The 27,471-nt window shown below is 38.2% G+C and overlaps 1 protein-coding gene across 1 annotated transcript in view; it reads right to left on the bottom strand.

Moving 5' to 3' along the window:
* ascc3 (activating signal cointegrator 1 complex subunit 3) overlaps positions 1-27,471 on the bottom strand; it is a 203,964-nt gene that overhangs the window by 133,682 nt on the left and 42,811 nt on the right. Inside the window, exon 8 of the mRNA XM_042490728.2 lies at positions 23,222-23,347. Coding sequence (XP_042346662.2) covers positions 23,222-23,347 — 126 coding nt within the window. The remainder of the gene's footprint in view (positions 1-23,221; positions 23,348-27,471) is intronic.

Below are 27,471 nucleotides of genomic sequence, written 5' to 3'. Positions count from 1 at the left end.
CCTCACTACAATATACTCACCAAAAAAGATTAATTATATATAATTACAATTAATAATAAAAATGATTCATGCAATAATTCGTTTTTTTTTTAAGTAATACAACTTGCTTTTAAGTTTTTGTTTTCCCTTTACTTACTTCCCTTCCCTTTTGACTTCCCCCCCTTTTTTTCTTAAGCTTTACAAGACAGATTAAAATAAAAGTACACAAAAAAGTACAAAACTTTTTTTATGTATTTCCTTTAAAAAGATGGATTTAAGTTCTCAAAATTGAATGTCCAATAGGGGAGACTGGGACTGGTTGGCACACTTTTCATGCTCTGCTTTTTTATCTGGTATAATTGGTGTTGGATATTTTAAGCAGAAGCATTTAGGACTGAATGAATAATGTTATAGTAAACAATTATTTTCTAAAATTAGGTGATTTATGATTAAATTAATTTTGTTCATTTGAGCCAACCAGCCCCATCCCAGGCTTCCTTGACTCATATTATGGGGTTGGTTACAAAAAATTGAGGAACCAGTGGAAACCATTTGGGCATTTAATTAAAAAAAGAACCAGAAAACATGCCATATCTGTCTATTTTTTTTAAAACCAAACAATTTATTTAGATAATGTATTACAGGACTGTCTTATAACTTTTTCCATTGATCATTTAAAAATACTAATAATTAATTTACAATAAAACCATTCATTTTAATCTTTCAAAATAGTTTTTATCTGTCAAAATACAGTTCCACAACTGCTACTGGACCACAGCTGTTACTGTTATTTTTAGTGCCAACCAGCCTCACTCACAGTTGCCCAAACTTGCACAAACTACAAGTAGCATACTTATATCTCAATCGAACACTGATTTAAATATGTTTAGTCCACAAGCCACTTGTTTACTTTTGATACTTTAAAACTGAAATGCTAAATACATTTATTTTTCATATTTATTTTTTTAATTTTTAATTTTTTTTTTTCAAGTGACTTTTAGATGTTTTAACATAGATTGCAGGTCAAGACAGCAAACATTTTAATTTACATTTTTGTTTTGGTGACCTTCAAAGGATCAGAAAATAACTGCCAACCCAGCTTTTCCCCTTTTCCCACCCATCCACTAATTCATAAAAACTAATGACATTTATTATTAGTATTAGGTTGCCTTAGATAACAATGAAAAGCCATATGAATGTGTTGTTTTTCTTTTCTTTTCTTTGTTCTTTTGCTTTCTTTGCACACTTCCTTCTGAGCAGTGATACAGTGGTAGAAAGAAAATAGTTCCTTACATGACTGCTCACAACAAGATCTGAGGATTATCTTGAGTAACCAGGTCATGCTTTTCTGGCAGAAATTGACATTGCTGTTTTTTTGGCTTTTAGCACTATAAGCCAAGTGCCATCTAGTTCCATTATACTGGAGAGAAGGCAGACATTTCACACCAAAATAATCTAGCTTGATAGAGTCACAGCTAAGAAGGAAAAAAAAAACATTTTTGATTTTCGGTTGAACTGTTCCTTTAAGTCACCTTCAAGGGAAGTGGCTTTAAAATGTCTTAAATTCCTTGCTTTTGTTTTTAGAATGGGAAAAATTGTATTTGATGTGATCTGTTCCTTAAAACATTAAATCGATTACAAAAAAAAATGTGTGTGCTGTGAACTAAAAATAATAATAACTTTATGTATAAAGTACCTTTAAAAACAGATGTTTACAAAGTGCTTTGATGTAAAAAAGCAGAGGCAGGAAGTCGGGGAATAATAAAAATAAACATTAACACACATGCCTAACAGAGAAAGGTCTAGAACAACCAAACAAAAAAGGTCAGAAAAAAATGCGTATACAAAAGATCAAAAAGAATAAAGCAGATAAAAGGAGTAAAAGTAATAAAACAGGAAGATTTCAAAAAGGCAGTTAAAGTACTCAATGAAAAAAGTTTAAGGAAATACAAGAATAAATGCAATAAAAGATGATAAAAATATTAAAGAAATAATATAACAAGACCACATCCCATCAGTGGGGATAAGATAAAGATAAGATGATAAAAACAGATAGGAGATAGATGAACAAGTAAATAAATTTAAACATGAAAAGCTAGTAAGAATAGGACATAAGAGGGATAGGGTACAGATTAAGTAGAGTAATAGTATAGTTTAACAAACTGTGCGGCGATGTTACAATTTTAGGGCTCTTAAACAAAATGTGGCAGTGTGCTGTATGGTATGAGGGGCCCCAGTACTGGGCAGTTTACTGTGACGTAGCTCCACAGTATCGGACACCCAGTTGCCCCCGTTGGCGAGTCAGCGACAGTATTTTCTGTGACACACGGCAGAATCTCCTAGCGAGTGTGCTGACATGGAATCTCGACAGGTGATCAGTTACAGTTTGTGTCAGTGATTGAGCTGCCGTGAAAGGAGCGACTGCACAGAAAGAGGAGTGTCAAGAAGCACGAAGGAGGAGAAAATGTGTGTGGCGGGATCAGCTGTCACTCAAGCTGCCTTCCGTCTGCCTTCACTATGGCAACAGAGTGCGGGTGATGGCCCTCAATCTCACACTGCCTCTGATAAGTGGAGAAATGGCCACTGTGAAGGACGGCTGGTGCCACACACACACACACACACACACACACACACACACACACACACACACACACACACACACACACACACACACACACACACACACACACACACAGTGCACAAACATGCAGCTGCTGCACAGGTAAATAATGTGCACAGTCTAAAAAAGACATTCAAACACTGACTAAAATTATGCAGATATTTGTGCACGGTGCAGATGGAGAATGCGGGAACATAAGTTATGAGAATAATAATAAGGGCTGTCCTTTTTCAGCTTTTTACAGAGCAAAACCCATTTTGTATAATACTAAACTGATTTAAACTGGGGATGATAACAATGAATCCACAGTCTATTACTTGGTTGTTAAGAATATGATGAAATGTGAAATTTAATCAATAAACTACTGCTATGAAATGCTGTCAAAGTATATGCAATATGTTGCTGGGAGCTTCGATTGAGGAAAACATTTTGTAGTGTTTGGTATAAGCAAAGTTTAAAGAACACAAGCAAGTAACAGAAAATAAATATTAAACTGGTGGGAGGCAGAGTTTCTGTTGACCCTTAAAAGGTGACAAAAGGTGTTGAATTCATTAATCTAAAAATGAGCCCTTAATTTATTTAACTAATATTTCAAAAGTATTAACAAATGTGCAGACATGGGAAGTAGGAATTTATGATTTTTTATTATTTATTGTTTTTGCATTGTAAAATCTATGTTTTGTTAATTATTCACCAAAAACCCGTTCTTAAACTTGTCATAATGGAATCCAGGCAGTGAAATCTTACATACAGAGAGAAAAACACAAAACCACTGAGAAAACCAGCCAACAAATGCCACATATTTCCCACTTTGGTTTATAAACAAAATAAATTCTTATAATATAATACGTTTATTGTCTTCCATATGTTCCACTCCAAAAAGCTGTTTTTTTTCCACTGGATACAGAAATGTCATGTTTCAATGTTATAATAAACATTTCTGCAAATTTGTTCTTAAATTTTGGTTATTGTAGTTTGATATTTTGATCCCATTTGACCAAAATGAATCACACTCTGGAAAACAAGCTGGACCAAAGCTGAGAATGAAGCTGAGCAACAGTAAAATTCAGGCTGCGGTGAAATCTCATACAATAGAGGTCACTGTCGTTTCAGGTGTGCTAGCTACCTCCATATCTATTTTTTTTCTTTTTTCTTCATCTTTTTCTCCTCTCTCTGCATCCTCTGCACCTCTCTCCCTGTAATGCTGGTTGAGGATGCCTTAAGCTTAGACAGCAGTATTATTTATTCAAGGATTCATTAGAAGTATGTCATCACTTTCCTCTTCCCCTCGTTTCGCTCCAACACTCATAGAAAGAAATAATTAAAGAGTGCATGTCAGCCGAGGATATGCGGGGTGCTGTTCGGAAGTTGGCCCCACAGCCCAGTGGGGAGGAGGAGGTTATTAATGCATCAAAGAGCAACTTTATTAGAGTCCACTTAAGCTGGAAGGAGTGGAGGGCGCCTGTGGTTTCAGCTAGGTGCTGTGAGGGGCCCGTGGGCTTCTGGTGAACGAGCACTGATGTTTATGTGTGATAGTTTGGCTGGATTGTGTTGCACATACACTGCTGATTACCAGCAAAAGCCTGTGCCAGTTACTCAACCAACAAGTTGATTTCTACAGAAAGCACACTGAAACTCAACTGATGTGTGTATCAACAGATAAAGTTGGCAACATTAGCATGTGATGAGCATCTGATATCCACGCCTCGACAACAGTTCCACTGGCAAATGCAAATGGACAAAAACTTGATTACAGCCATTCAGAGCTGTCCAGTCCTGCCCAAATTTTACCAGAAAAGATGCAAATTTAAACGGCTAAGAAATTATGTCTTAAAGTATTTTCACTATTTCACTCAGGGAGCAAAAATCAGCCTTTAAACTTGACAGGAATAATGTTTTGACATTTATGGTAACTGATTTCAACTAATTTGATTGTTTCATTGTGATAAAAATTTAATTGTTTTATTAAATTAATTGATTTTTATTTATTTTTTTTTTGCTAAATGTTTTTTTTTTCACAAATGTTAGGCTTTAATTTGAGTTATGTATCCATGAGAATGTAATGTGTAGCATAAAAGTAGCTTCTAAGTCAGGGCAGTGTACTTAACGTTTAATGCACAAAGTAACTGTATGTAGAAAAATGACAATGTATAGAATGCTCTGTGGGAATGATTAACTAAAAGAAAAAACTGGAAACTGTATGTGCTGTACAGGTGAATTTTCACATTTTGAGCTGCAGCAGTAACGTGTGCAAAGAGTTCAAATTTCCCCATGCAATACTAGTTTCCTGGAGTGTTTCATTTTGCTGCTTTGCTGCTTTTTCAAGGGCTGTATGTTCCACTTAGGGTACAAACTATACAGGAAATGTTTTTCTCAGAAATGAAATCAAATAAAACAAAAATAAAAAATAACGAAATAAACAATTGGCCGTATCGCACAGCCCTAGTCTTAAGTCCATATCAATACATGTCTCTCAATGATGATTGGGACGTGTATAGATCAAAATAAAAATGGTGCAATATTTCGTACACCGTCTTAACTGCAATACCTGGTGGAATAATTCAGCTACAACAATCCTGTGCAATTATTACAATGTGAAATATTCTTTTAACTCTTGAATGTAGGCTACATTTAATACATGTTACACATATTGTATGTAGTATATATATTCATATTGTTCTTCTTGCTTTTCTATAAAGTGTGTTGTTTATTGTTGTACACATATGTTCTATTTCTATCTTACATGCTAGTTTTATATATTGTATCGTAGCATAATACTTTTATGTTTTTACACACTAAACACACTCAGCACACTATACTTATTAATAATTTGAAATATTGAAATGCTAGTTCTAAATGTTTTTCTATTTTGTATTATATAATTTACCCTGGGCTGGTACTTATATCTACTTTCAATAATTCTCTATGTTAGCATCAGAGCGACTGCAACAAACTACAATTTCCCCCTTAAGTGTCGATAAAGTATTCCTGATTCTGAATTTGATTCTAATATGAATCGTCTTAAAAGCTGTGAGTGGAGATGTTTTGCCCAACATTCAGACAACGAGTTAAAAAATAAACAAGACATTAGTCAATAGAAAATGAAAATGACTTGACAAAATGACAAAAACAAATTAAAAAATGACCTGAAAAAAATGATGAACCTAGATAGATGTATACTTTTTTTGTTTCATAACATATAACTTTTTGTTTTTAATATATAGTTAAAATAATTACAAATATCATTTTCTGGACCCTTGTTTTCCTTTTCATTTTATTTTAATTTTTGATAATTTTCTAAAAATCCTTCCCCCTTTGTAAAAACAAATTTTCTGGTCATTTTCTTGTTACCTTTTACTAATTTTTCACAGTTTGTGGGACATTTCTCGCCAAGATGGTTATTGCTGTTTTTCAAAGGCAAAAAATGGCTTGCACAATGTAGGGCTCCAGATATCATTTATTAAATGCACCAAAGTGATGTTTCGAGTGAGACAGCTCTTCATCAGACTGTCTCAGTCTGATGAAACGTCACTTTGGGGCATTAAATAAGTGATAACTGGAGCCCTGCAGCGTGCAAGCCATTTTTTTGCCTTTTTACTATTGACTGTTTATGTTTGGTTCAGCATCTGCTCCAAGTTTGGATCGGATGTGTGTGCATACTTTTGCTTCTGCCTTGCTTTTTTTTCCTGTTGTATTTTTTAAAGAAATCAAATCATTTTGCTGAGGTTTCAAATGGTCAAACAGCTTGTGAAAGCCGTTTGAAAACAGCACAAATAAACTGATATCAATCCGGGTTTCAAAGGGTTAAGGCACAAATACATCGCTGTGGGTAAGAAATTAAGACGAGAGGAAAGTTACATATTTTGCTGCTCCAAATCTAAGCCTGTTGATTCAAGCTATGGTGTTGCTAAACTTGGACCGGCTCTCCTAAAAGTTTATTTACTCTCTGAGTGGAAAAAAGTTGGTCAAGAGTCCTGATTTTCAGCTGCTTGCAGCTTGAAAACAGTTGAGCTAGTTTTGAAAAATACCAAAATATCTCAAACTCCATGTACACCGCCACCAGTACAGTAGCTGCACTCCTTCCATAGCTGAACAAGTTAAGGTACAGTATGGATGTCACTGAAGCACGGTCTCTTCATAATGACTGTGGGGCTTCTTCCTCTCTCTCTGAACAGGGATTCCAGTCTTCTCCTGTCTACCCAATTATTTCCCCCAAGGCCAAGTCCACTGAGCTCCTACTTATAAATATTCAGTTTTGAATTATGGACCACTGAGCTTCACCCTATTTTGCGAGGCTTCTGCACACTCCTTCCTGAGCCTCTCCGGTGACCGCAGAGGCACAACAATCACTTGAGCGGCTGGCCCTCATTTTGATTTATCGACTTTGTCTGTTTGTAACGAAAAGCCAGTGTCCCCACACTCCTTAAACATGCTAATTCATGCAGATGTATGCCTGCCCCAGTGTTCACCTTGAGGTAAAGCATACATGTTGTAAATAGAAAGTTGCCATCATTTAATGATCTTTGGAAATCTTCAGTGCTTTTTTTTATTCTCTCCTTAAAACCTCTCTGGCTTCATTGTTATGTTAATGCATGCACACACATCTTCCAATTGGAGATCCAGCTGTGCCTGCCAAAACTTGTCTCCAGGGTGTGATGTCAGTATTGTGGGGAGGTAGTTACTGTACTGCAATAGACATCATGCAGGTGTTAACATAAAAGAGCGGCCGCGCTTTGCTGAAATCCTGCTCATCAAGAATTTCACAACTCAGAGGATCTCTTGTGTGGACTCAGTCCGGCTTTTCAGTGGCCCCGAGGTGCTCTGCCCACATAATGCGAGTAAGTGGGGCTCATTATTTTCAGTCTTTACTAAGAATAAAAAATAAGGAGTTCATGAGTACGTATTTTGAATTTTGAATTTAAAACTGATGTAAATCAAATGGAAAAAAGGGGAAAAACCAGGTGAATATCAGATCATAAAAATACCATATTTTCTCATAATGACTTGGAGAGACTCTGACTAGTCCACAGCACAGTTTTACCATTTTCTCTTCTTTTCAAGTAAAAACTGATCCTGAGCTGACATCCCTAGCCTGTTAGCATACCCAACCCATCACAACTTGACCTCATCATTTCAGTCTTTAAATTTTGGCTAGCTCGAGTGTAGTGACCTGTGTAGTAATGATAATGTTTAATCTGGATCCTAATTTTGCCAAACCTGCCAGGTGCATGGATAATGGAAAATGAGACGTGCTAACTTACATGGATTTTTGCACATTTTCAACCAAAATTTGTAAATGTATTTGTGTGCAGTTTCAGGTCTTTAATTTACACTTGTGAAAAATAGGCACAAAACTTCTTTATACTACTACTTTGTTTAGGTTAAATTCTATTGAATAGTGTCCTCTGGCAGCAGGAAAAAAGCCTGCTGCATCCGGGAACATAAGCTCTAGATATGCATTCTCTATAGATATTAGTGCATGTTGCTGTCTGGATACATTTGTACTGTGACTGGTTTGTTAATGGTTTTATTAGGCAATATCAAACGAGCTGGTGTTATTTAACGTCATTTGAGCACAAGAGTGATGCACGATAATTTCTACTCCATCTTCACGATATAGTGGTCTTATATAACGCAAGTGGAACAAACCACGATACATTGAGTATTTTCAATAAATCGCTCATCCCAACTCCTATTTTGAGTGTAATTTATTTACCAAGGAAGGAGACAAAAATGCAGGATAAACAAAGTTAAAGAGGAATTTGACTGATAGCATTATTGCCATTTTCAGATTTTATAGATACCACAATAACATAATTATTATTAACTCTTGTGACCATGATTTTCATGTAGTGAAAATCCAATGTGATTCCATCCAGCTGATCAATTAGTCAGTGACTATACCTCATCACTATCACATTCAGTCATACAGGAAGAGGCAGACTTTGAGCCAGAAAGTCAAACTGACATTATCTGGCAAAATGCCAAGTTAATTAAGCTGACGAGAGATGAGAATACTTTATGAAGTAGAGATTCAGAGAAAACAATCCAGAGCCAGCAGGCTCATTTGTTCTCTGCTCCCTCGGTACAGCAGAGGGATAGGACTCCAGTAGCTTTCTAACAATCAGATCTCTGACGCCTGTCACCAAAACCCACACGGACCGGTTATGACAACCAACTTGCAACTTTATAGCAAATCAATCCTCATCACCACAGCTAAATATTTCTGGCTACATTCAGACGAAGGCTTCCCCCAGTTTATAGCGAGGCCCCAGCATTTACAGCGCGGAGCGAAAGCTCTGCAGAGCCCAGCTGGCTAATATAGCACCATACGCATCTGTGGTCAACCTTTCAGCAGCAGACTTAAATAAAGTTTTTAATGAGAGCAGCTGCTTGAGTCTGGGGCAGAACCAATCTCTAAACCCAGCTGGCTCCAGTACGACTTAACACACAACACTTTCTGGACTATGAAGATACTCAAGCGATGAGCGATCTGTGTGGGTAAACAAGAGGAGAAAGAGAATGTTTCTGTCTAAACCAGCAGACTGAGTGAGTTCGCTTTGTCTGCTGTCGATAAAGTGGAAGCAGTTGCTGTGTGCGCTACATACTGTGTGCATAAGATGCCCTTCCTGGGCCAATGCTGAGTGGGATGGAAGCTGACAGGCTCATTAACACAGCGGATACACAGCCTACGGCCATATGGGCAAACTGGGAGGACTGGGAGTATCCCACCAATCCACCAGCCACTTAAAACACACTAATTGGATCCACATAAATTGCACTAATGATTCACCAGCAACAGCTAAACACCAGTGTTGTCCATATCCATTGGCCTCCCTGTTTGTAGGTTTAATAGTGAAACTGAGATGGCCATTCTGTGGAAGCAGCCACCAGTGTGTTTTTTTTTGTGGCGTCTGCTTTCTGTTATTGTGTGTTTACTGTATGAGTCACTATATGAGCTCCTAAACTAATTAAATTCCTCTGTGCATCGGTAATGGGAAGCTAAGAGATATAATTGTTGTCATTTTCATGCCATCCTTTTAATTACTTTCTGGTTCCATTTCATTCCATTTGAATTGACAGCCTGATCAACTTTTAATTGCCAGTTTTTGCAAACAGCTTATCAGCCTGCTCCAAGCCTGCATGTAGAGTACTAAATGACCTGGCCAAACACACCCCCACAAACACACTCACAAACACACAAACACACACACACACACACACACACACACACACACACACACACACACACACACACACACACACACACACACACACACACACCGTAAATCCCAGAGCCAATCCTATGGATCCACGTGCACACTGAGCACACGCATGCACACCGACCCTCGGCGCCAGATGCATGGTGGAGTTTGACAGAGTGAGATGCGGATGCAGCAAACAGGAGGCCCATTCATTTCCCTACAGAACAGCAGCAGCAGGAAGAAGACGAGGAGAGGGCACAAAGACGGGAGGGGGAGGGGGGGGTTAGGATGGAGTACGATGGAGATAGCAAAAGCAAAGTGTGAGGTAATCCATCATTTCATCCATAAGCACCTGCTGAAGACGCACTGAAAGCATCGCGACCCCAAAACCTCCAACAAACACAGTACAGCCCACCCTGCAGCTTACATACAGCCTGCTGTGCAGCGGTAGCTGATGAGGTGAGTGTACAATGAGGTGGATGGGCAGGTTGATTAACTCTCCTATACATTCTAATAGCTTTTGGTTGATAGGTGGGTATTAGGTAAACAGCAAAGAAAGAAGTTGATATACCTTGTATATCTGCTTATACACTCGATTACACAACACTGGAAGCAATTACTGTTAATACAGCCAAACTCCAACAGTAAAATACGGTTTTTGTTTAAAACGGTTCACTGAGCAATGTATTGGGGGTTGCTCCACTTCAAGCAATAGGAAGGAAACCCTTAAAAGTATGCTGCGGTTTAAATGGAGTGGTGAGGTAATGAGTCCTAAAACACTGAAGTCTGTTAGCTTTTTTGAACTTCCGGTTCCCTCGTTTCAAAGTCTCTGGGTTTTTTTAATGGGTTTTCGGTAAAATGCTTTGAATAAGGTCTGTGGTTAACACAGGCTAAGATATTTATTGTTTTGTTATGCAAAATAAATTCTGTCCGTATGAACCTGATTTCTGAACTTTTAAGGCTTTATGCGTCTTAAAATTTTTATGGTAATAGACTGCAAAAATATGGATACCGTAAAATAATGGTATATCATATCTGTACTGCCAGTATTTTACTGTATATTGTAGAAATATAGAAATATACCGGATTTCTATATAACAGTATGAGTCATTTTATGGTATGAATACTGTAAAATTATTGTATATTGCTGACATCTGTGCTGCCAGCTCTTTACTGTTATTTTAACATGAGGATACAGAGTGATATTAATTATTCCTTTGAAAAAAACTCCAGGCCTATATATATATAGTGTATATAATACTTCTACTGAGTAAATGCAATGAACTTTACGTTACTGTTTTTTTTACTATGATAATGAAAGTAATTTTTTTTTAAATTTACTTTTTAAAAATTTAATTCCAAATTAATCTTTTTTTTTATTATACCTACATAGTTGTCTACTCATAACATATTTTTGTTATGTTACGTGAGAACAGATTTGTAAATTAAAAATTTTAATATCTAACTGATAAGCATTGTGACAAGACAAACAGCTTCAGCCCTAAATCTCAGTGGTCTCATTCAGAAGTCGACAAGCTAAAAAGTGCAGCAGATTTGTCCATTCCAATGGACAGCACTTGCATAAACTTTAACTACCAAAGTGAAATACGATACTCCATTGTGCAATATGTTTATGCATATATGCAATTTTTATTTATTTATTATATTTTTATATACAGTGTTTGTTTTATTTAGTGTTTCACTCTTTGTATGTTAATACTGTTTTATTATTTTCTGAGCCAACTGCATCGAAATTTCATTTCACGTGCACTGTTGTGTATAATTGGAATGACATTTAAGTCTAAGTCAAAGGACAAAAAAAGTCAGAAAGGTATGACAGTATTTGTTAACAAGGCAAAGATTCAAATGTTGACAGCATGTGTATAATATATATTACATACTATAAAGTTAAATCTATAGTTATAATGTATGGTTAAATCATGAGTGTTTATATCAAAATTGCTCTCATATCAGTTTCAATAAAATTGTTCAGGCCTTGCTGATACATAACATTTAAATTCTGTTTTATTTTACTGATTTATGTATTTACTAGTTTACTAGTCATAATTAAAAGCTGTCCTTGTCAATATTCTAAAAATGTACTGTTACTAGTATAACTTCTAATCAGGAGGCAATTTTCTGGACCTTCAGGGTATTTTAATGCACCCAATTAAAAAAAAAAAAAAATTACATAAAAATTTATTACATTACATAAATTGTTTACACACACACACATATATATATATGTGTGTGTGTGTGTGTGTGTGTATATATATATATATATATTTTATTTTATTTTTTATTTTATTTTATTTTTTTTTTTCTTTTTCACTTTTCAAAAAACCCAAAACATTCTTTTGGTGTGCATGGCTATAGTTAACGGTTCCCTGTACCTCATCTGATTAAACAACTAGTATTGGAGCTCAAATGTCACAGTTTATTATTTAGTTTCAGATTATTTTATATTATACATTAATTTAGATAAATAGTTGGGAACTCTTACAATCAAGTACAATCCTATACAACCCTGCCATGTAATGGAGTTAAAAAGCTGCCATAGATTTGAATTTCAAATGTCTGACATCCTAAAAAGTATGCTGCAACAGCTGATTATAGCAAAGGTTACTGGGTCTTAAATTAGTCCTCTCAAATTTTTGATTGAATCTGAACTTTGTAACTAAGCCAAAAGCAGAATTACAGATAAAGAATGGCAGCGGAGATAGAAAGAAAACATGCCTACTTCTGCAGAATGCGGGCGAAAACATAATTTCCAATGTCATCAAACACTTGAGGATGTGTTTTAGTTGGTTCTATTTTTTTTCATGTGATTGAATTTTCATAAATATTACAAAAATATTGCTGTTTTTACAGGGAAAACCTCAAACAGAAACTGAGTCTGATAGAGGTTTATACTACGATTTTGACATATAACAGAAAACTTTGTCAAAATTTTAATCTTCATAAAATGTTATGTAATAATACATATAATCAAGATTTATTTATATGATTTGTTGTTTTTCTTATCTTGGACTAAACCAAAAACAATGATTAACTGACTAAAATGAGATTAAAAGCTAAAAACTAAATTAGGATCAGGTAACAAAATGTACAAATGAAGTAACACACAATACGTCTAATTTAAATGTGATGGACTTTTGAGAGTTCACTCCATCAGACAGGAGCGGAAAAGTCTTGAATCCTTGAATTCTTCAAAGAAGCCTTAAAGACTTGCAGCTTCTGCTTAGCAAGTCTAAGCAAACACACAGAGCCACAGTTGTGTGCTGTGGGGGAACCACATCAAAACTGGATTAGGAAATGCAATTAAGGTGGATTAATTATGGATGGAGGGCTGTTCAGTTCTGCCTCATCTTTGCAGGCCTGCGTTCATACACTGACTGCTTCCTGCACTGGAAAGGAGAGGGCAAGCTGTCAACAGCCCTGAGAATCAAAGCATGCTGAGTGAGGGCTGTGGTGGCGAAACATACTGGCGTGACAGCAGCACCAGGCCTGCTCACCTGTTCCCATGAGCCGAGACAGAAAGAAGCAGACACATCATTCAACACCCAAAGTGCATTTTACCACACATTTGGACACACTGACTATCCACTGAGTAGTGGGTAAGATCAAGGTAAGGCAAGAAGAGTCAGCAAAATGCTTAGAATTACGGCTGTCACAATTTAAAATTTGTAATCATGATTAATCGCAGAATTTCTATAGTTAATTGCAATTAATGGCGTTTAATTGCATTTAATTACATGTTCTCAATTCTATTATTTTGAATTTCAAAACAGTTTTGAAGTTCCATATTGACAAGGTGAAGCAATTCTTACCAGATTGTCTTGATTAGGAACCAAATGACAGCATAGGGTGAGTATAAAGTGGGCATGTCTATAAAGCGGAGACTCATGGGTACCAAAAGAACCTATTTTCATTTAGATATCTGAAGGTCAGGGGTCAAGGGGCCCCTGTTAAATGGTCATGCTGTTTTTCCATCCCCAAAATTTAGCCAAGCTTTGGAGTGCTATTCTGCCCCCTTACTGAAAAAGTACCATGACATGGTTGGCATCACTAGTTTCCTCCTCTAGTTTCATATGATATCAGTATCTTCACGCTAGCTTTAAAACTCTGCCCAGGAAAGCCTCTTAAGGAAGGGAATGTTGGCCAGTGATTAATGCAATCAAAAAAAAAAATGCGTTAATAAACACAGACCTTAATCACATCCAAATTAACGCATTAACCCTGACAGCCCTATTCTAAAACCAAACAATCCATTCACTCCCATGCCAAACTATCTCAAATAGTGGCCTTATTTTTGGATTAATAGCAGAACTACAGGGATTCCTACACATTTATTTAATTGTGGCAACCTGCCACGATAAAAAAAAACACACACACATAGATTTTCTATTTTTGGAGCTGGATCATTCATTTGTAGTGCTGTTGAATTATGTAAACCATTAGGTTGTGCATTGCACCACACTATCAGAGCGCAGGGAGTACTCTATGCACAGATGGAGCAGCAGAACGTCAGGTGCATGGAAAATGAAACTTAACTGTTAATTTGGCTGGTTCTCAAAGTTTGCAGTCACTCACAACAACTGCTCCTGTCATCCATTCATCTTATCTGATCAGCTTTGAACAGATCGCAAGTTAAATTCTTCACCCTGACAGTCACAAACTGCTGCTCAGGAAAAAAAAGAACTCATGGAGAGCTCTGCCCTCGCTGTTTTAACTGACATACCTCCCAGTTTAGAGAGGGGACACCGAATGATACAAGGGAGCACGCATTTGAAAGGAAGAAAAAAAAAAACAAAAACAGAAGTTTGGTTTCCTATGAGACACTTAATTTCCTGCATTTTGGTGACTTTTTATGCAAGTAAATAAGTAAACACAAGACCTGCTGAACAGCAAAGGGGTTGTTCCAGGAGAGAAATAACTCCTCAGTTATTCTTCCTGATTTTTTTTTTCTTTTCATTTTTTCCCTAATTCCCTTGAGGAGATTTTGTGATATAGAGCTATAAAACAGACTTGTATCACTCACAAATTGCAGTCCATTCTACTCTTCTGTTTAGTTTGTTTTTTTCCCATTGGTATTAAGCTGTTGTCAGTGAATATCAACACTTCCTGCACAGATGTTTTTATATTTTTTGTTAACAAAAGGAACTGAGCAGCGGAGTAGTGAATATGAAATGATTCCGTTGTACTGAAATTAGTGCTGCAGAAATGTGCGTTATGCTAAATTTCCCCTGAGCCGTTACAGTGTGGGAAATACCATGCCCACCTTACAATATTTTGTCAAACTTTTGTTAACAAATGGCAATTGTAGTTTCAAGCAGGCCTTTGTTCTTAATTATCTTTGTTTTGTAACTGTTCAATCATATTATAAGAACAGGCCTCACTCTTTTCTAATCTATCATTTCAATATTATGTTGTCTTGATAAATTCAGAAAAATGTACTCAGCACTAATTTTATTAGTACACCACCATTCTGTTGCCCTTAGTTTCTCTTCTTTAACACAAATACAATTTTGTTAACTAATTCCAGTAGATTCTATTTTTTGTTTTTGTTGTTTCGATTAGTATAAAGTTACTGTTAGTGATTCTCAACACTTTCTACATGAGTGTCACTAAAAGCTGTCCAGTAGCTCAAAGGGCATGATCTCTTGTTTTTCAGATTTTTTCAGAGGTGTTGGGTTTCATAGACGACAACTTCACACCACCAAATGAATGGCAAAGTAGAGGCAATTGACGTTAATCTGTTAATGGCAACACTATTTCTGTTGATAAGTGAGAAAGAAGTTTACATCATAAAGTCACAGATCTATAGACTGGGCTGTGTGCCCACAGACTGCATAAATAATGGACGTAACTGCTGTGACGTCCCCACTGGTTTGTGGACTACTATTTTGAAGCCTTGAGTTTGGCATTCAGGCTGCTCCCATCTTGAATTACGGAACCAGAAGTGATTGTATTTGGATGAGAGATTGAAGCTGTGGAGGAGCAAGGGATGGATCTGACTCACAAACTGTAGGGACATCTTGCAGACAGCGAGGGTTTCTTTTAGAGGGGTCTAATAGGGATTGACTCTGTTATGGACCAGCCTCAAGTGGCCATTTTCTGAACAGCAGTTTTGAGCACCTGTGCATCTGCTTTGTTTTCAGCTGGCGGTTGCTGCTTGATTAGAGCCTTAAAGGGACACTGACAATTTTCAACCAGCTTTGTATTGTAAAAATGTGGGCAATCTGTGGTAAACTTCCCTACATCTGACCAATGCCTAGATATCCCTCCTCCCCCCAGGCGAAACTAAACCAAATAGCACAATTTGAAGTAAAACACGCCCTCTGGCAGAGTGTCTAGACTGTTTCTAAAACTACAGGCTGTACTTCTGCATTTTTGTTCTGCCCTTCACCAATGCCACCTCCGCGGATACAACGATTGAAGAAGTGGACCAAGAGACAAACCTGCCCCTCTATATTTTTTTTCTCAATCTAGGACTTTTATCTGATCAAACTGTAAAACTAAGCAGTGATGACCGAAAAAAAAATCATGCTTACTACTACTATACTGCCTGTTTCACAACCTTTTTTTTCCAGAAACACATTTTAGTGCCCTGTTTAGCTGTTATAAGTGAGAGTTTGTGTGAAGGAAGTAGGTGCCATTCTGCTTCCTGTACAATGAAAACGGAGGCCAAAAGGATCAAACACTACAACTAAGTAGCGCAGATCAAATATAAAACAAGATTCTGTTACTGAGTTTAATCATTTTTTGCCTCAAATGTTTTCAGAAACATGCTTTTGCTTACTGTTTAACTGTAATACGAGATTGTTTCTTGTCGGCTGCAACTGTTTCACACATACACTCGCATTATTTCACCCACCTGAGGGAGCCTCTTTTAGTCTGGTGCGACACAGTGCATTCTGGTAGTTGTGGGTTTTCTAACTCTTAAGCAAAAGCACCTTTTTTCTCTGTTTTCTCATCATGTAGCACCAATTTCAAAAGTATCTGGGTCTCTCTAGTGCATGCATGGCCAGGTATTATTAAAAGGCCATCTTTCTAGCAGTGAAGTACTTCTTTGAGTGTCAAGCAGCTACAAGATATACAGTACAAATTGGGAGGAAGAGTCATTCATGACTGTTTCCTTTCAACCCCACCAGTCCATTATGGCTCTCCTGTAGCAGCTCAAGAGCGAAGCTTTGTGCATTCCTTAATCCTTCTCCCTGTATAGACCATGTCCCGGTGGGAATGTGTCATTCCTCAGAATCTGTCTGCAGCTTGAGTAGATCTCCACCAATGAGTGGTTCAGATTTGTGTGCTGTCAAAAGCTCCGGTCTATATTTGACTTCAAGTGTCCACTCTTGTCTCAGTATGATGAGGAACATCAGTAATGTAGCAGCAGTAGTAGTGTATGTTTCTGAGTGTGTTTGGTCCATCAGTACTACTAAAGAGTGACACTTGCTCTCACTCACAACACACTGAGTAACATATTTATTCAGATAAATTAGGAAGGCTTTTACCACAGAGGCAAGCGTGGGACGCCTAGCCCCTGATTCATTAGTTAAAAAGCACCCTAATAAATTCCCCACTTTTAATGTTTCACAGAGCTATTAAAGGCGTACAGAGGCTTGCACAGCCCTGTTTCCCATTACAGCTTTCAATAAATGACAATCGGCACTCAGTGTAAATGGGAGGAGGAGGGGGGAGCGTCAGACTTTTCAGCCTGCCTTTCAAAGCCTTCCTAATAGCACGTAAAGACTTATTAGGCATTGTGTGCCGGCGCTTTAGAGGAGTGAGGCACTTTGTTCCAGAGTTGCCCAGGCTTAAGTTAATGAATAGAGCTGCTGCTTGACTGAGGCTAATTCACATCGCTCAGCAGAAGAGGTTCCATATCAATCTATATCAGTTACACAGGGACTTTCAAAGATGAAGGGAAAACTGCTGGTGAGCTATGGAGAAACCCGGAGAGGAAAAAAAAAGTGAGATAAGCCTTTTAGAAAGTGAGAGAAGACGGAGATGGAGCCTCAGAGAATATTCTTCATCTCCTTTTTCAGATTGTTTAAGTTGAAGTCTTTGCAGGAGAAGCCAGGACAGGAATTCAGTAACGGCTGAATGTCTGACAGACAGCACAAAAACACTTAACTGATATCTATGTAGAGCAGAATCAATGAATCAAACGGCTTCCTGTGATATGCAGTAATAGTTCTGTTCTTTTCCAGGAAATGAGCTCCCTAGAAACAGATGCATCTCGTTAATCCGTCCTAAATTATCCCAATTAGTGAAAAGAAATAAGAAATACAAAAACAGCAGAATTGGTCCTGAAACCAGTTTAACTGTATATTTATCTCAAAGATTTCTTCGATTCTTGGACTGTCCTGTGATCCTGGATTGCCATCACTCCTCATCCTCATTCTTACAGATAAATCTGTTCGAAATCGCCAGACTGAATACAATGCATTTGAGGAAATAACTGTAAATGCTGCATTACAATAAGCAGGTTTCCATTAACCCCCAAATTGTGCAAGTTGAAATTGTGAATATAAAATATGCGTAATAGAAACACATCAACTGCAAAAAAACTCACAAAAAGTTTTACGCTCCCATGAGGTGGTATTTCAGGGCATTCGAAAAAGCCATGTTTTGCAAAACTTACACAGGTCACATGATGCTATGGCTATGTGCTTGTCAGTAGGAACTGGCTCCCTCGGGTATGATGCCGCAGGTGCTATAAGAGTTGTTGCTGGGAGATGTTACTGCATCGCATAACTCTTCAAAAGTTGAGCAGATCATCCAGAAGTTTCAAAACCACAATTCCACAGAGGAATTGTGGTTTTGACTATCATCTCCCAGAAATCCCTCATATGTCATATGCCCCCTCGTATAAGGGGCTTGCCTTTCCATTGTCGCTCCATGAAATGCCTGTGTCGCCTTTGATTGGAAATAATGACGGCTACTGTGGTGGTTGCAATAGAAATAAAGCTGCTAATGTTTTGAACATCCATCACCATACTTCCTGGAATTTTACTGTGAGAGTAGAATAACATGAACTAAAATCCTGTCATGTATGTATTAGTCCATTCTAGTGGATTTCTCAGCTATGAAGGACAGGACTTGCATAAACTAGAATTACTGGAAGACAATATTGATTGGACAGGCAGGACAAAGTTTCCCTGGCTAGTGGCAAGTGTGGTGGCTGCTATAGAAATAAAGCTGCTGATGTTTCAAACATCCACCACCATGCTGCTTGGAATGTTATAGCCGGAGGAGAAGTCGCAGAACATCGTGAGAAAAGTCGCATTACATCACTCAATGGACACAGTAATTTTTCAGTTGTGTTTTATCAACATTTTGAAAATGTCGCTTAAGTTTTAATCAAATCTGTAATGGAAACCCACCTTAAGACTTTAGTGACTTTGATGTTACTGACCACATTGGGCATTCTTGCAGCTTTTCTGTACATACTGTTAATGAGCCTGTGCACGCACAAGCAGATGGAAGTACAACTGAGATTTATCACTTGCAGTATGAAGTTGAAGATAAATACCCATCGTTTTGCTTGTTCATTGAGTTCTGAGACAAAATTAGGCCCCTGGTTCCTTTGACCTTTAACTACAATACCAGTGAAGCCCTGAATGAGTAAATATTCCAGAAAACATGTCCTATTACACAAAAAAGCAAGCCTAGCCTTTTTCCAAACAAATAGTTCAAGGTGCATAATATGTGATGGCACTGATCTCCAAGAAACTCAGCTTCACAAAAAAAATGTTTTTCAGTGAAACAAAGATGACAGCCATGGACGTAAACACTGCCATTCATATACACAAAATGCAATTAGACAGTTCAACACTCTTGTCTCTGCGGAAACATCCCTGTGTCTAATGAAAGGATTAATGGTCAGCTCCTCAAAGATCACCGTGATGAGGATTGAAATTGACAGGCATTGAAAAGACCTCGGCACTCACAGTGCACAGTGCACACACACACACACACACACACACACACACACACACACACACACACACAGACACAGACGCACACCTGAGCCGAGCCAATAACTGAAACTGTGGAACCATCAAGAGCAACAGAGTAGATGTGATTAAACCGTCTGCTTATCAGTTTGTCATGGCACAAGACACATGCACGCACTTCCATCCAACAGTCAATTACACACACGTACATACACTAAAGCTGAATCTTGTTTATTATGATGTCCATTAGCATGAGTGACAGGAAGGTTAAGAGAGGTGAGCAGTTACACTAGCCTCCTGTAGTGTGACAAAATGCCTCGGAGGTTTACGGATATTGTACCTCAGGGCCTTCATCAACAAAAGGCCACATCCAGAGAGGAAGTGCTGACCTTTCGCACTGCTGCATCTTCACTCGTGATGCAGTAATGATGGATTGCAAAGTCCTCTTCAGCAGACAGGATGGGAGCAGAGCCTTTCAAAGACAATGATGTGTGTGGACTATCCTCCGTCCTCCTGCCATAGCTCTTTCCCAAAGGGGCTGAAGCAGACTGAACTCCAGCTTTTCCAGCCTACTGCCCCCTAATATAGGCCGGCGGTGGCTGTGTAAAGGCTGCTAGAGGCTAGGGGGGATGTTTGTACCAATATGAGTGTGGGTTTGTCAGTCAAAGTGTCATTCAGACTGACGGGTCATTGTGTCGGCTGACAGCCGGCTGAGAGCTACAGCACTTCCATTAAGAAGGAACATCACTCACTGGCCATTACAGCCACAGTCTCCCCCTGTTCACTGGAATGGAGGATAACAGGGACCATATATATACCCAGGGCATCGTCAAACTCTCCTGGCAGCTGAACAGACCCCTAGGCAAGTCCTGTTCTTCATACAGAAGTACCTCAAAATGCAGAGAAGTTAATATGCAGCGTTGAGAAAGTAATCCATTAGTAGAGTTGGGGTTGCTCAGTTTTCTATCAAAAATATAGCCTGGAATCTGCCTATCAAGTCCCTTAATGAATCTTTGTAGGTTCAGCCTCTAACATTTGAGTAAGTAATACAAGTTATACATAACTAAGTTCAGATATACTGCTGAAATATAGTAGTGCAAATATAGTGCAGAGACACTACATAATAGGCTTGGGTAACCTGCACTTGAATAACAATTTTCTACTCGTTTTTGACCACTCAAATTGCTTTCACACACGACTCATGTTCACACACACATTCACACACCGGTGGCTGAGGCAACTGTACAAGGTGCCACCTGCTACTCAGTTTTTAATAATTCACAGACATGCACACACTAATGGTACAGCCATCAGGAGCAATTTGGGGTTTAGTATCTCGCCTAAGGATACTTCAACATGTTGACTGAAGGAACCAGGTTTCAAACCACCAACCTTTCAATTAAAGGGAAAACCGCTCTACCTCTGAGCCACTGCCACCCAGTATTAAGGTATACCAAGGTGTTGAGAAAACCCAAAGGTATATTTTTCAATACCATCCTAAATACAGGAGCTCTTCCTTCTGTTAAACTCATTGTATGTATTGCACAGCACTCACCACCAAAGCTCAGTCCCCAGTCTCTACTGGTGGAACAGGCAGCTGACCTGAAAGACACTGTGACAGCTAGTGGTGGAGGGAGAAGTTACCGGACTGTAAACAGCTGGCCGCCAGCGGGCAGAGAGGAATAGCGGCATGTTTCTTTTATCTAACTTTGTGAGTTAAGGATTTGAAATTTCAGGAAGGTAAACCAATGGACCTGCACATGTATAGTGCTTTTCTAGTCATTTTGACCACTCAAAGCGCTTTCACACTATGAGTCATATTCACAAAAATATTTAAAAAATGGTCACTGAGGCTACCGTACAAGGTGCCACCTGGTACACCCACATGCACTCACTCACTGATGGAGCAGCCATCAGGAGCAATTTGGGGTTCAGTATCTTGCCCAAGGATACTTCAACATGTTGACTGGAGGAGCCAGGGATCAAACTGCTGACCTTTAGATTAAAGGACAACCCACTCTTCTCTGAGCCAAAACCACCCATCTGAAGGTATGAAATATTACATACTGTCCAAGCCCACTACACAACATACAAAAAAACAAACAAAACCACCAAAAAAAAGTTTCTACCAAGCAGCAACCATAGACTGTGTTTAATAAGGGACATAGCTACCATGATATCACCCACTGCTCTGTGGACTTCCTTTCAGGCTCCAGTAGGTGTGCCGAGCTTTGAAGCCAATGTACCTTGTGTCCTTAAAACACTTTCCTATTGACTTACTTGGCGAAAGAGACATTTTCTTGTATAACGCAACCTCTGTGAACTGACTTGTTTTACTATTAGAATTTAATCCATCTGGTCCGATAACATTTGAAGAAGAGCCCCTTTGATTTTATCGCCATTCAAGTAAGCGGCGCGCTTAACACAACGTTAGCTATTTGGCCAGCGGAAGTTAGCTGCCCGGCCACACTTGGCCGCTGTAAGTCTCTATTGCGCTTGCTCTATAGGCCACACAATGTGGAAGCAGCACCCAACTGTCCAGGTAATTTAATGCAATGTAACTGAGCCATTTTGGCTTCATGTGCCATGAAGCAACTCTCATTGAAATGCATACGGCCCTGTGTATTTTATACCTATCATAGGAGCTGAGCTGGAAATTTCAAGATCAGACAAAAATACACAATCTTGCCAAATTGTATGCCATATGCATGAACACGGCCAAAATCATCCAAAAAATGAAAACTAAAAAGCGTGTAAAATGTGCTTACTAGGGTTAAAGATAGCGATGTTTATTTTCTGGCATTTCTTCCACATGATGCAGATCGATTACATTCAGTCTTATGTATGTTAAGTCCCTGTTTTGTCTACTGTTCAGCTGCTCACTTGAGCCTAACAGCCAATGGTGTTATTAATAACAAACATTTTTGTGTTTTTTGTGTTTTTACAAACAGCTACGTAGGTGCTGGGAGTAATTCTTGACCAGGTATTATTTCTTGACTCCCTGGAGTCACCAGTGGTTGCCTGGTAACCTTTCACCACGTCTCTTGTATCTTTTCTCTATCTTCAGCTCGACCCGTGACGTTTTGGTGCTGCAGCAATTACTGTCCACAGACGTGTGCACTTTTTTTTCAGTAATAATAGAATGAAAGGCAGAAAAAGAAAAGAAGAGCAAAGTGTTTTATGTAAGTTCCCATTATGTTCGGATATTTTGTCACAGCGATAATAATACAAAATCTGCTAAGCTTACTTTGTCAGAGTCACTATTGACTGGACATATTCATGATTTTGACCAACCTTGTCTGACCTCAGAAATGTCACGGTCAGCCTTTGAAACCGCACAGTGGTCTATAACCCTACTGTGCAAACACACACACACACACACACACACACACACATATCCACACACAGTATAAAAACACAGATAAAAAACACAACAAGCACCCCACAGCTCCTACCTCATCTAGCTCAGAGATGTAGACTGGCTTCTCTTCAAAGCCGATAGGCATGGGCTCGTTGGGTGGGATCTCCACCTCTTCATACATCTTAGTGTTCTCTCTGCGGATTCCCTCGGGTAGCAGCATCTGAATGTCACACACACAAAAACAGTTAGAAAAACACAGACCTCACAAATGACCTCAAGAATGAGCCAACTGGATTTTAAACACACTCAGAAGGATATCCAAAGTCACAAACTACACTATTAGAATTCAGCTCTATTTTCACAGAAAATTTGCTGTAATACCGCTATCCTTCCTGCTTCATTGAGAACAAAGAGCGGATCAAAAACACTTTGAACATCTAATCAGTGTTTGTTTCAAACATAAATTTGAAGTACTTAAAAGCCCAGTGACAGAAGATAATGCAATAATTAGCTATATTGTATTGAAATCTGTGTCATCCCACTCAGTGAGGTTTTAACGTGATTCGTGGTTATATGTGGCAGCTGGGATTCACAACTCATCTTCATGACATAAGGAGAAAGGTAAATTTTGTGTTTCATAGAATAGTAAGACACATTGTTCCTGAATCAAATCCAGCAAGAACACTTGAATGTTATTCTCATCCTTCCTATCGTCTAATTTTATGTCTCATCACTGTCCACTTAATGTCAAATGAAAGACAAAAGCCCCCCCCAAAACTATAGTGCATTCAAAAGTATTTAGATCCCTTTATTTTTTCACATATTGTTATTTTGTAGCCTCATACTAAAATCCTTTCAAATATTTTTTTCCCTCATCAATCTTCACTCAATACCAAAAAACGACAAAGCGAAAATAGCAATTTTATTGAAACTGAAAAACTGAAATACCACATTGATGTAGTATTCAGACTACGGTTGGAGTTCAACATACCACAGTTTCTAGGCCACTTAGTCTGCAAGGTGTCTCAGCTTTTGACTCGCGTTCCAGCTCCATTTTGTAGAATCCAAGTACTCACACAAGGCAAGAAAAAACTTTAACAAGGTTTATTTTGCAATAAAAAAAAAAAAAATTAAAATTAAAAAAAACAGTACGTAAAGTCCTTCCATAATAAGATCTCGTCTGGTCCACTTCTGACTTGATGTCATATTCCTATTTCATAAAATGGTACATGTTAAAGCATGGTCAAAAACGTATGTGGATCCACACCTACACAGACTTCTCGTTGTCTTCTAGCACGACATCATCCTGTCCTCTTTTGTCATGAGCACTAAACTGCCTTACAGCACCATAGCTGTGGTACATAACTTTGCCTGCGTTCTAACAGAAAAAATATAATAAGTAATAAGTAATGTAAATATAAAAATATCTTTATTTTAGTTACTACTATACACCAACATTAACATTTTTACCAAGTACAAAATATGAAAATAAGTGACTCTCTCACAGTGCCTTTGCTGAGTGCTTAGTTGAAGCATTCAGTTGGAAATTTTTTCACTCCCAAGTCTTCTTGGGTTTGATGCGACAAGTTTTGCACATCTGGATTTGAGGATTTTCTGCCGCTCTTCTCTGTAGATCCTCTTAAGCCCTGTCAGGCTGGATCAGGAATATAGGTGGACATGTCCAGGTCTCTCCAGAGATCTTCCACTGGAGTCAAGTCCAGGCTCCGACTGGGTCACTCGAGAATGTTCACAGTATTGTCCCCAGGCCACTCAGGTGTTGTCTTGGCTCTGTGCTAAGGGTCTTTTCCTGATGGAAGGGAAATTCTTGGACTCGGTCTGAAATCCTCAGCTCTCTGGACCAGGTTTTAATTGAGTTTATCTCTGTAATTTGCTTCATTCAGCTTTCAGTCAGTCCTGACCAGCCCCCAGACCCTGACAACAAAAAAACACTACCACTGCATGATGCTGGGAAGGTGATTTCCAGACTAAGAAACAGTTCAATCTTGGTTTCATCAGACCAGACAGTCTTGTTTCTTGGAGTCTGAGGGTCCATTAGGTGCTTCCCTATGTCTTTCAGAGAGGAGAGGCTTCTGTCTGGCCACTTTGCCATAAAGCCAAGACCGGCTGAGTTTTAATATGATTATGATCATTTTGTTGAGTCATCTCTGAAAGCAGGGGGATGTAGGAGATTTCCAGCTGGTTTGAATCATCTTCTTAGAATAACTTTAAAAGAGACTTTAAGCATCTAAAAAGTTCCAGTTCCAAAGGGCCGTTTACACAGCAATGCTTCTTGAATGAAACGTAAACTTTTGTTGTGGTTTGGCCTTTCTTTCATATGACAACAGCGTTTCGGGGGCCTGCAAACTCAAAGTTTTGAAACTGGGTTCCAGAGTGTAATTTGTTTTAAACGCCACCCCTTCTGTCGACGTGAAAACTGGCAATGCCCAGATCCTGTGAGAACGGTGATGTCAGAGCCGCACTTCACACTTGCTAATTACTTCTCTGACAAATAGCCATGCACGAGTAGGCCAACATTTACAACATGGCGGACTGCTGAGCTGTGTTTGTGGTGAGTTTATCAATGCTGCTGGTTCTCATGCATGCGTTCTTCACCATTATCTTCTTGTTTGTTTATACTTACCGCTCTGTAGAAGAAGGCCTTTATGCACATGCATATGGTCTTCTACTGTGGTGTGTCATAACAAGTTACACCACTAAGTACTAGCGTAGCATGCAAACTACAGCGTTTTTGGTTGTTTTTGCGGATGCATGTACACAAGGATAGTTTTTACAATGTTAGCATATGAACACAGACTTTTTTTAAAATGCAGAGGAAAGTATTTTCGGTTTTTAGTATCTCCGTTTACATCTAAATGTGACTTAAGTCTGGGGCAATTTCCCATCTGTAGATCCCAGAGAAAACTTAAAGAGGCTTGTAAGAGAGGCCTCTGCACATTTGCATTTGTGAAATAATGTCGAAACAGACAGATACATTTCTTTTAGCTCTGTCGCTGAGTAATGGAGCCTATGGATGACTTTTATTTGAATCTGTTTGTACCTCAAGTTAATTGAGAAAGTTTAAGTTATAAGCAAGCCTTCATTCCAGATGTTATCAGACACTTCAAGATTCAGCTATTTGATTTATTATATTTTGAAAGTAACTCAGCCAGAGTGACCATCGGATACTTGGTTATCTCTCTTACCAAGGCCCTTTTCCCTGGGTTGCTTAGTTTGGCTGAGTAGAGGGCTCTACAAAGAGTCCTGTTTGGTACTAACCTCTTCAATTAAAGATTTATAGAGCCGCTGTGCTCTTTGGAACATTCCATGCAGCAGATTTTTTGTTATAGCCTTCCCCAGATCCTAAAATCGTCTCTGAGCTCTGAAGGCAGATCCTTCCACCTCACCCCAACCAACTGAATGTATCGCATTGACTCCAATCAAGCTGTTAAAATCTCTCAAAGATGGTCAAGAGAAATGGAGGGCACCAGAGCTAAAATAAAAGGGCCAAAGCAAAGGTTCTGAAAACTTTTTTTATAAATTTACAAAGATGTTTTGAACTGTATTTTTGCTTCTCATTTCTGGATATTGAATGTTGATTTCTGAGGAAAAAAATGACTTAACTATTTCAGCAAAAGGCGTCAAGTGAAAGGGCCTGAATACTTTCTCAATGCACTACACATCCCTGTAAAGGCTGAAACTATTAACATTCAAATTTAAAATCAATTTTGGATCAATTCACCAACTTTGGTCTTTAGTTTTGTCACTGCAATAATGAAGCATTCTGAATATGACAAAACTCTCATTTGATTTGATTTGATGACTCTGGTATTTCATGCACAATAACTGACTGGTAGAAAAATATAATTACAATGAGCTTAAAAAAACATACAGCAGAGTTGTTACTGTTTTAAGTAACACTGATAGCATCATAAAATGAAACTTAAACTTTTAATTTCCACCTCAAGTAACATGTAATAATTATACAATCAAACACTAAAGGGATAGTAGATTTTGATTTTTAAGAAATAGACTACTAAAAATATATTCAAACAGCCACATACAAGCAAAAGCATACAGGTAAAATGTGTGTTACCAGGGTGTAATGTTGGAGCAGACTAAACTGTGAAAACTGTGATTTTGGACTGTACCACAACAAAGATTACAGTCAGTTCTTTGTTCGACAATCCAGTGCTCCTTTATTTCATAATGATCAGTTTTAAGAAATGAAAAAAATAAATAAATAAAAGCTGATCATACACCACTATTGCTATTTTTTCAACATCTCCATTTTGTTAATATCCAAGGCTAAAGGCGCATTACACAATAAGCAGCATGAAACAGTGG

The sequence above is a fragment of the Plectropomus leopardus genome, chromosome 11 (genome assembly GCF_026936395.1).
Source record: "Plectropomus leopardus strain MGB_pleo_1.0 chromosome 11, ASM2693639v1, whole genome shotgun sequence".
Lineage (NCBI taxonomy): Eukaryota > Metazoa > Chordata > Actinopteri > Perciformes > Serranidae > Plectropomus > Plectropomus leopardus.
This window is presented reverse-complemented; position numbering and strand designations above follow the sequence as displayed.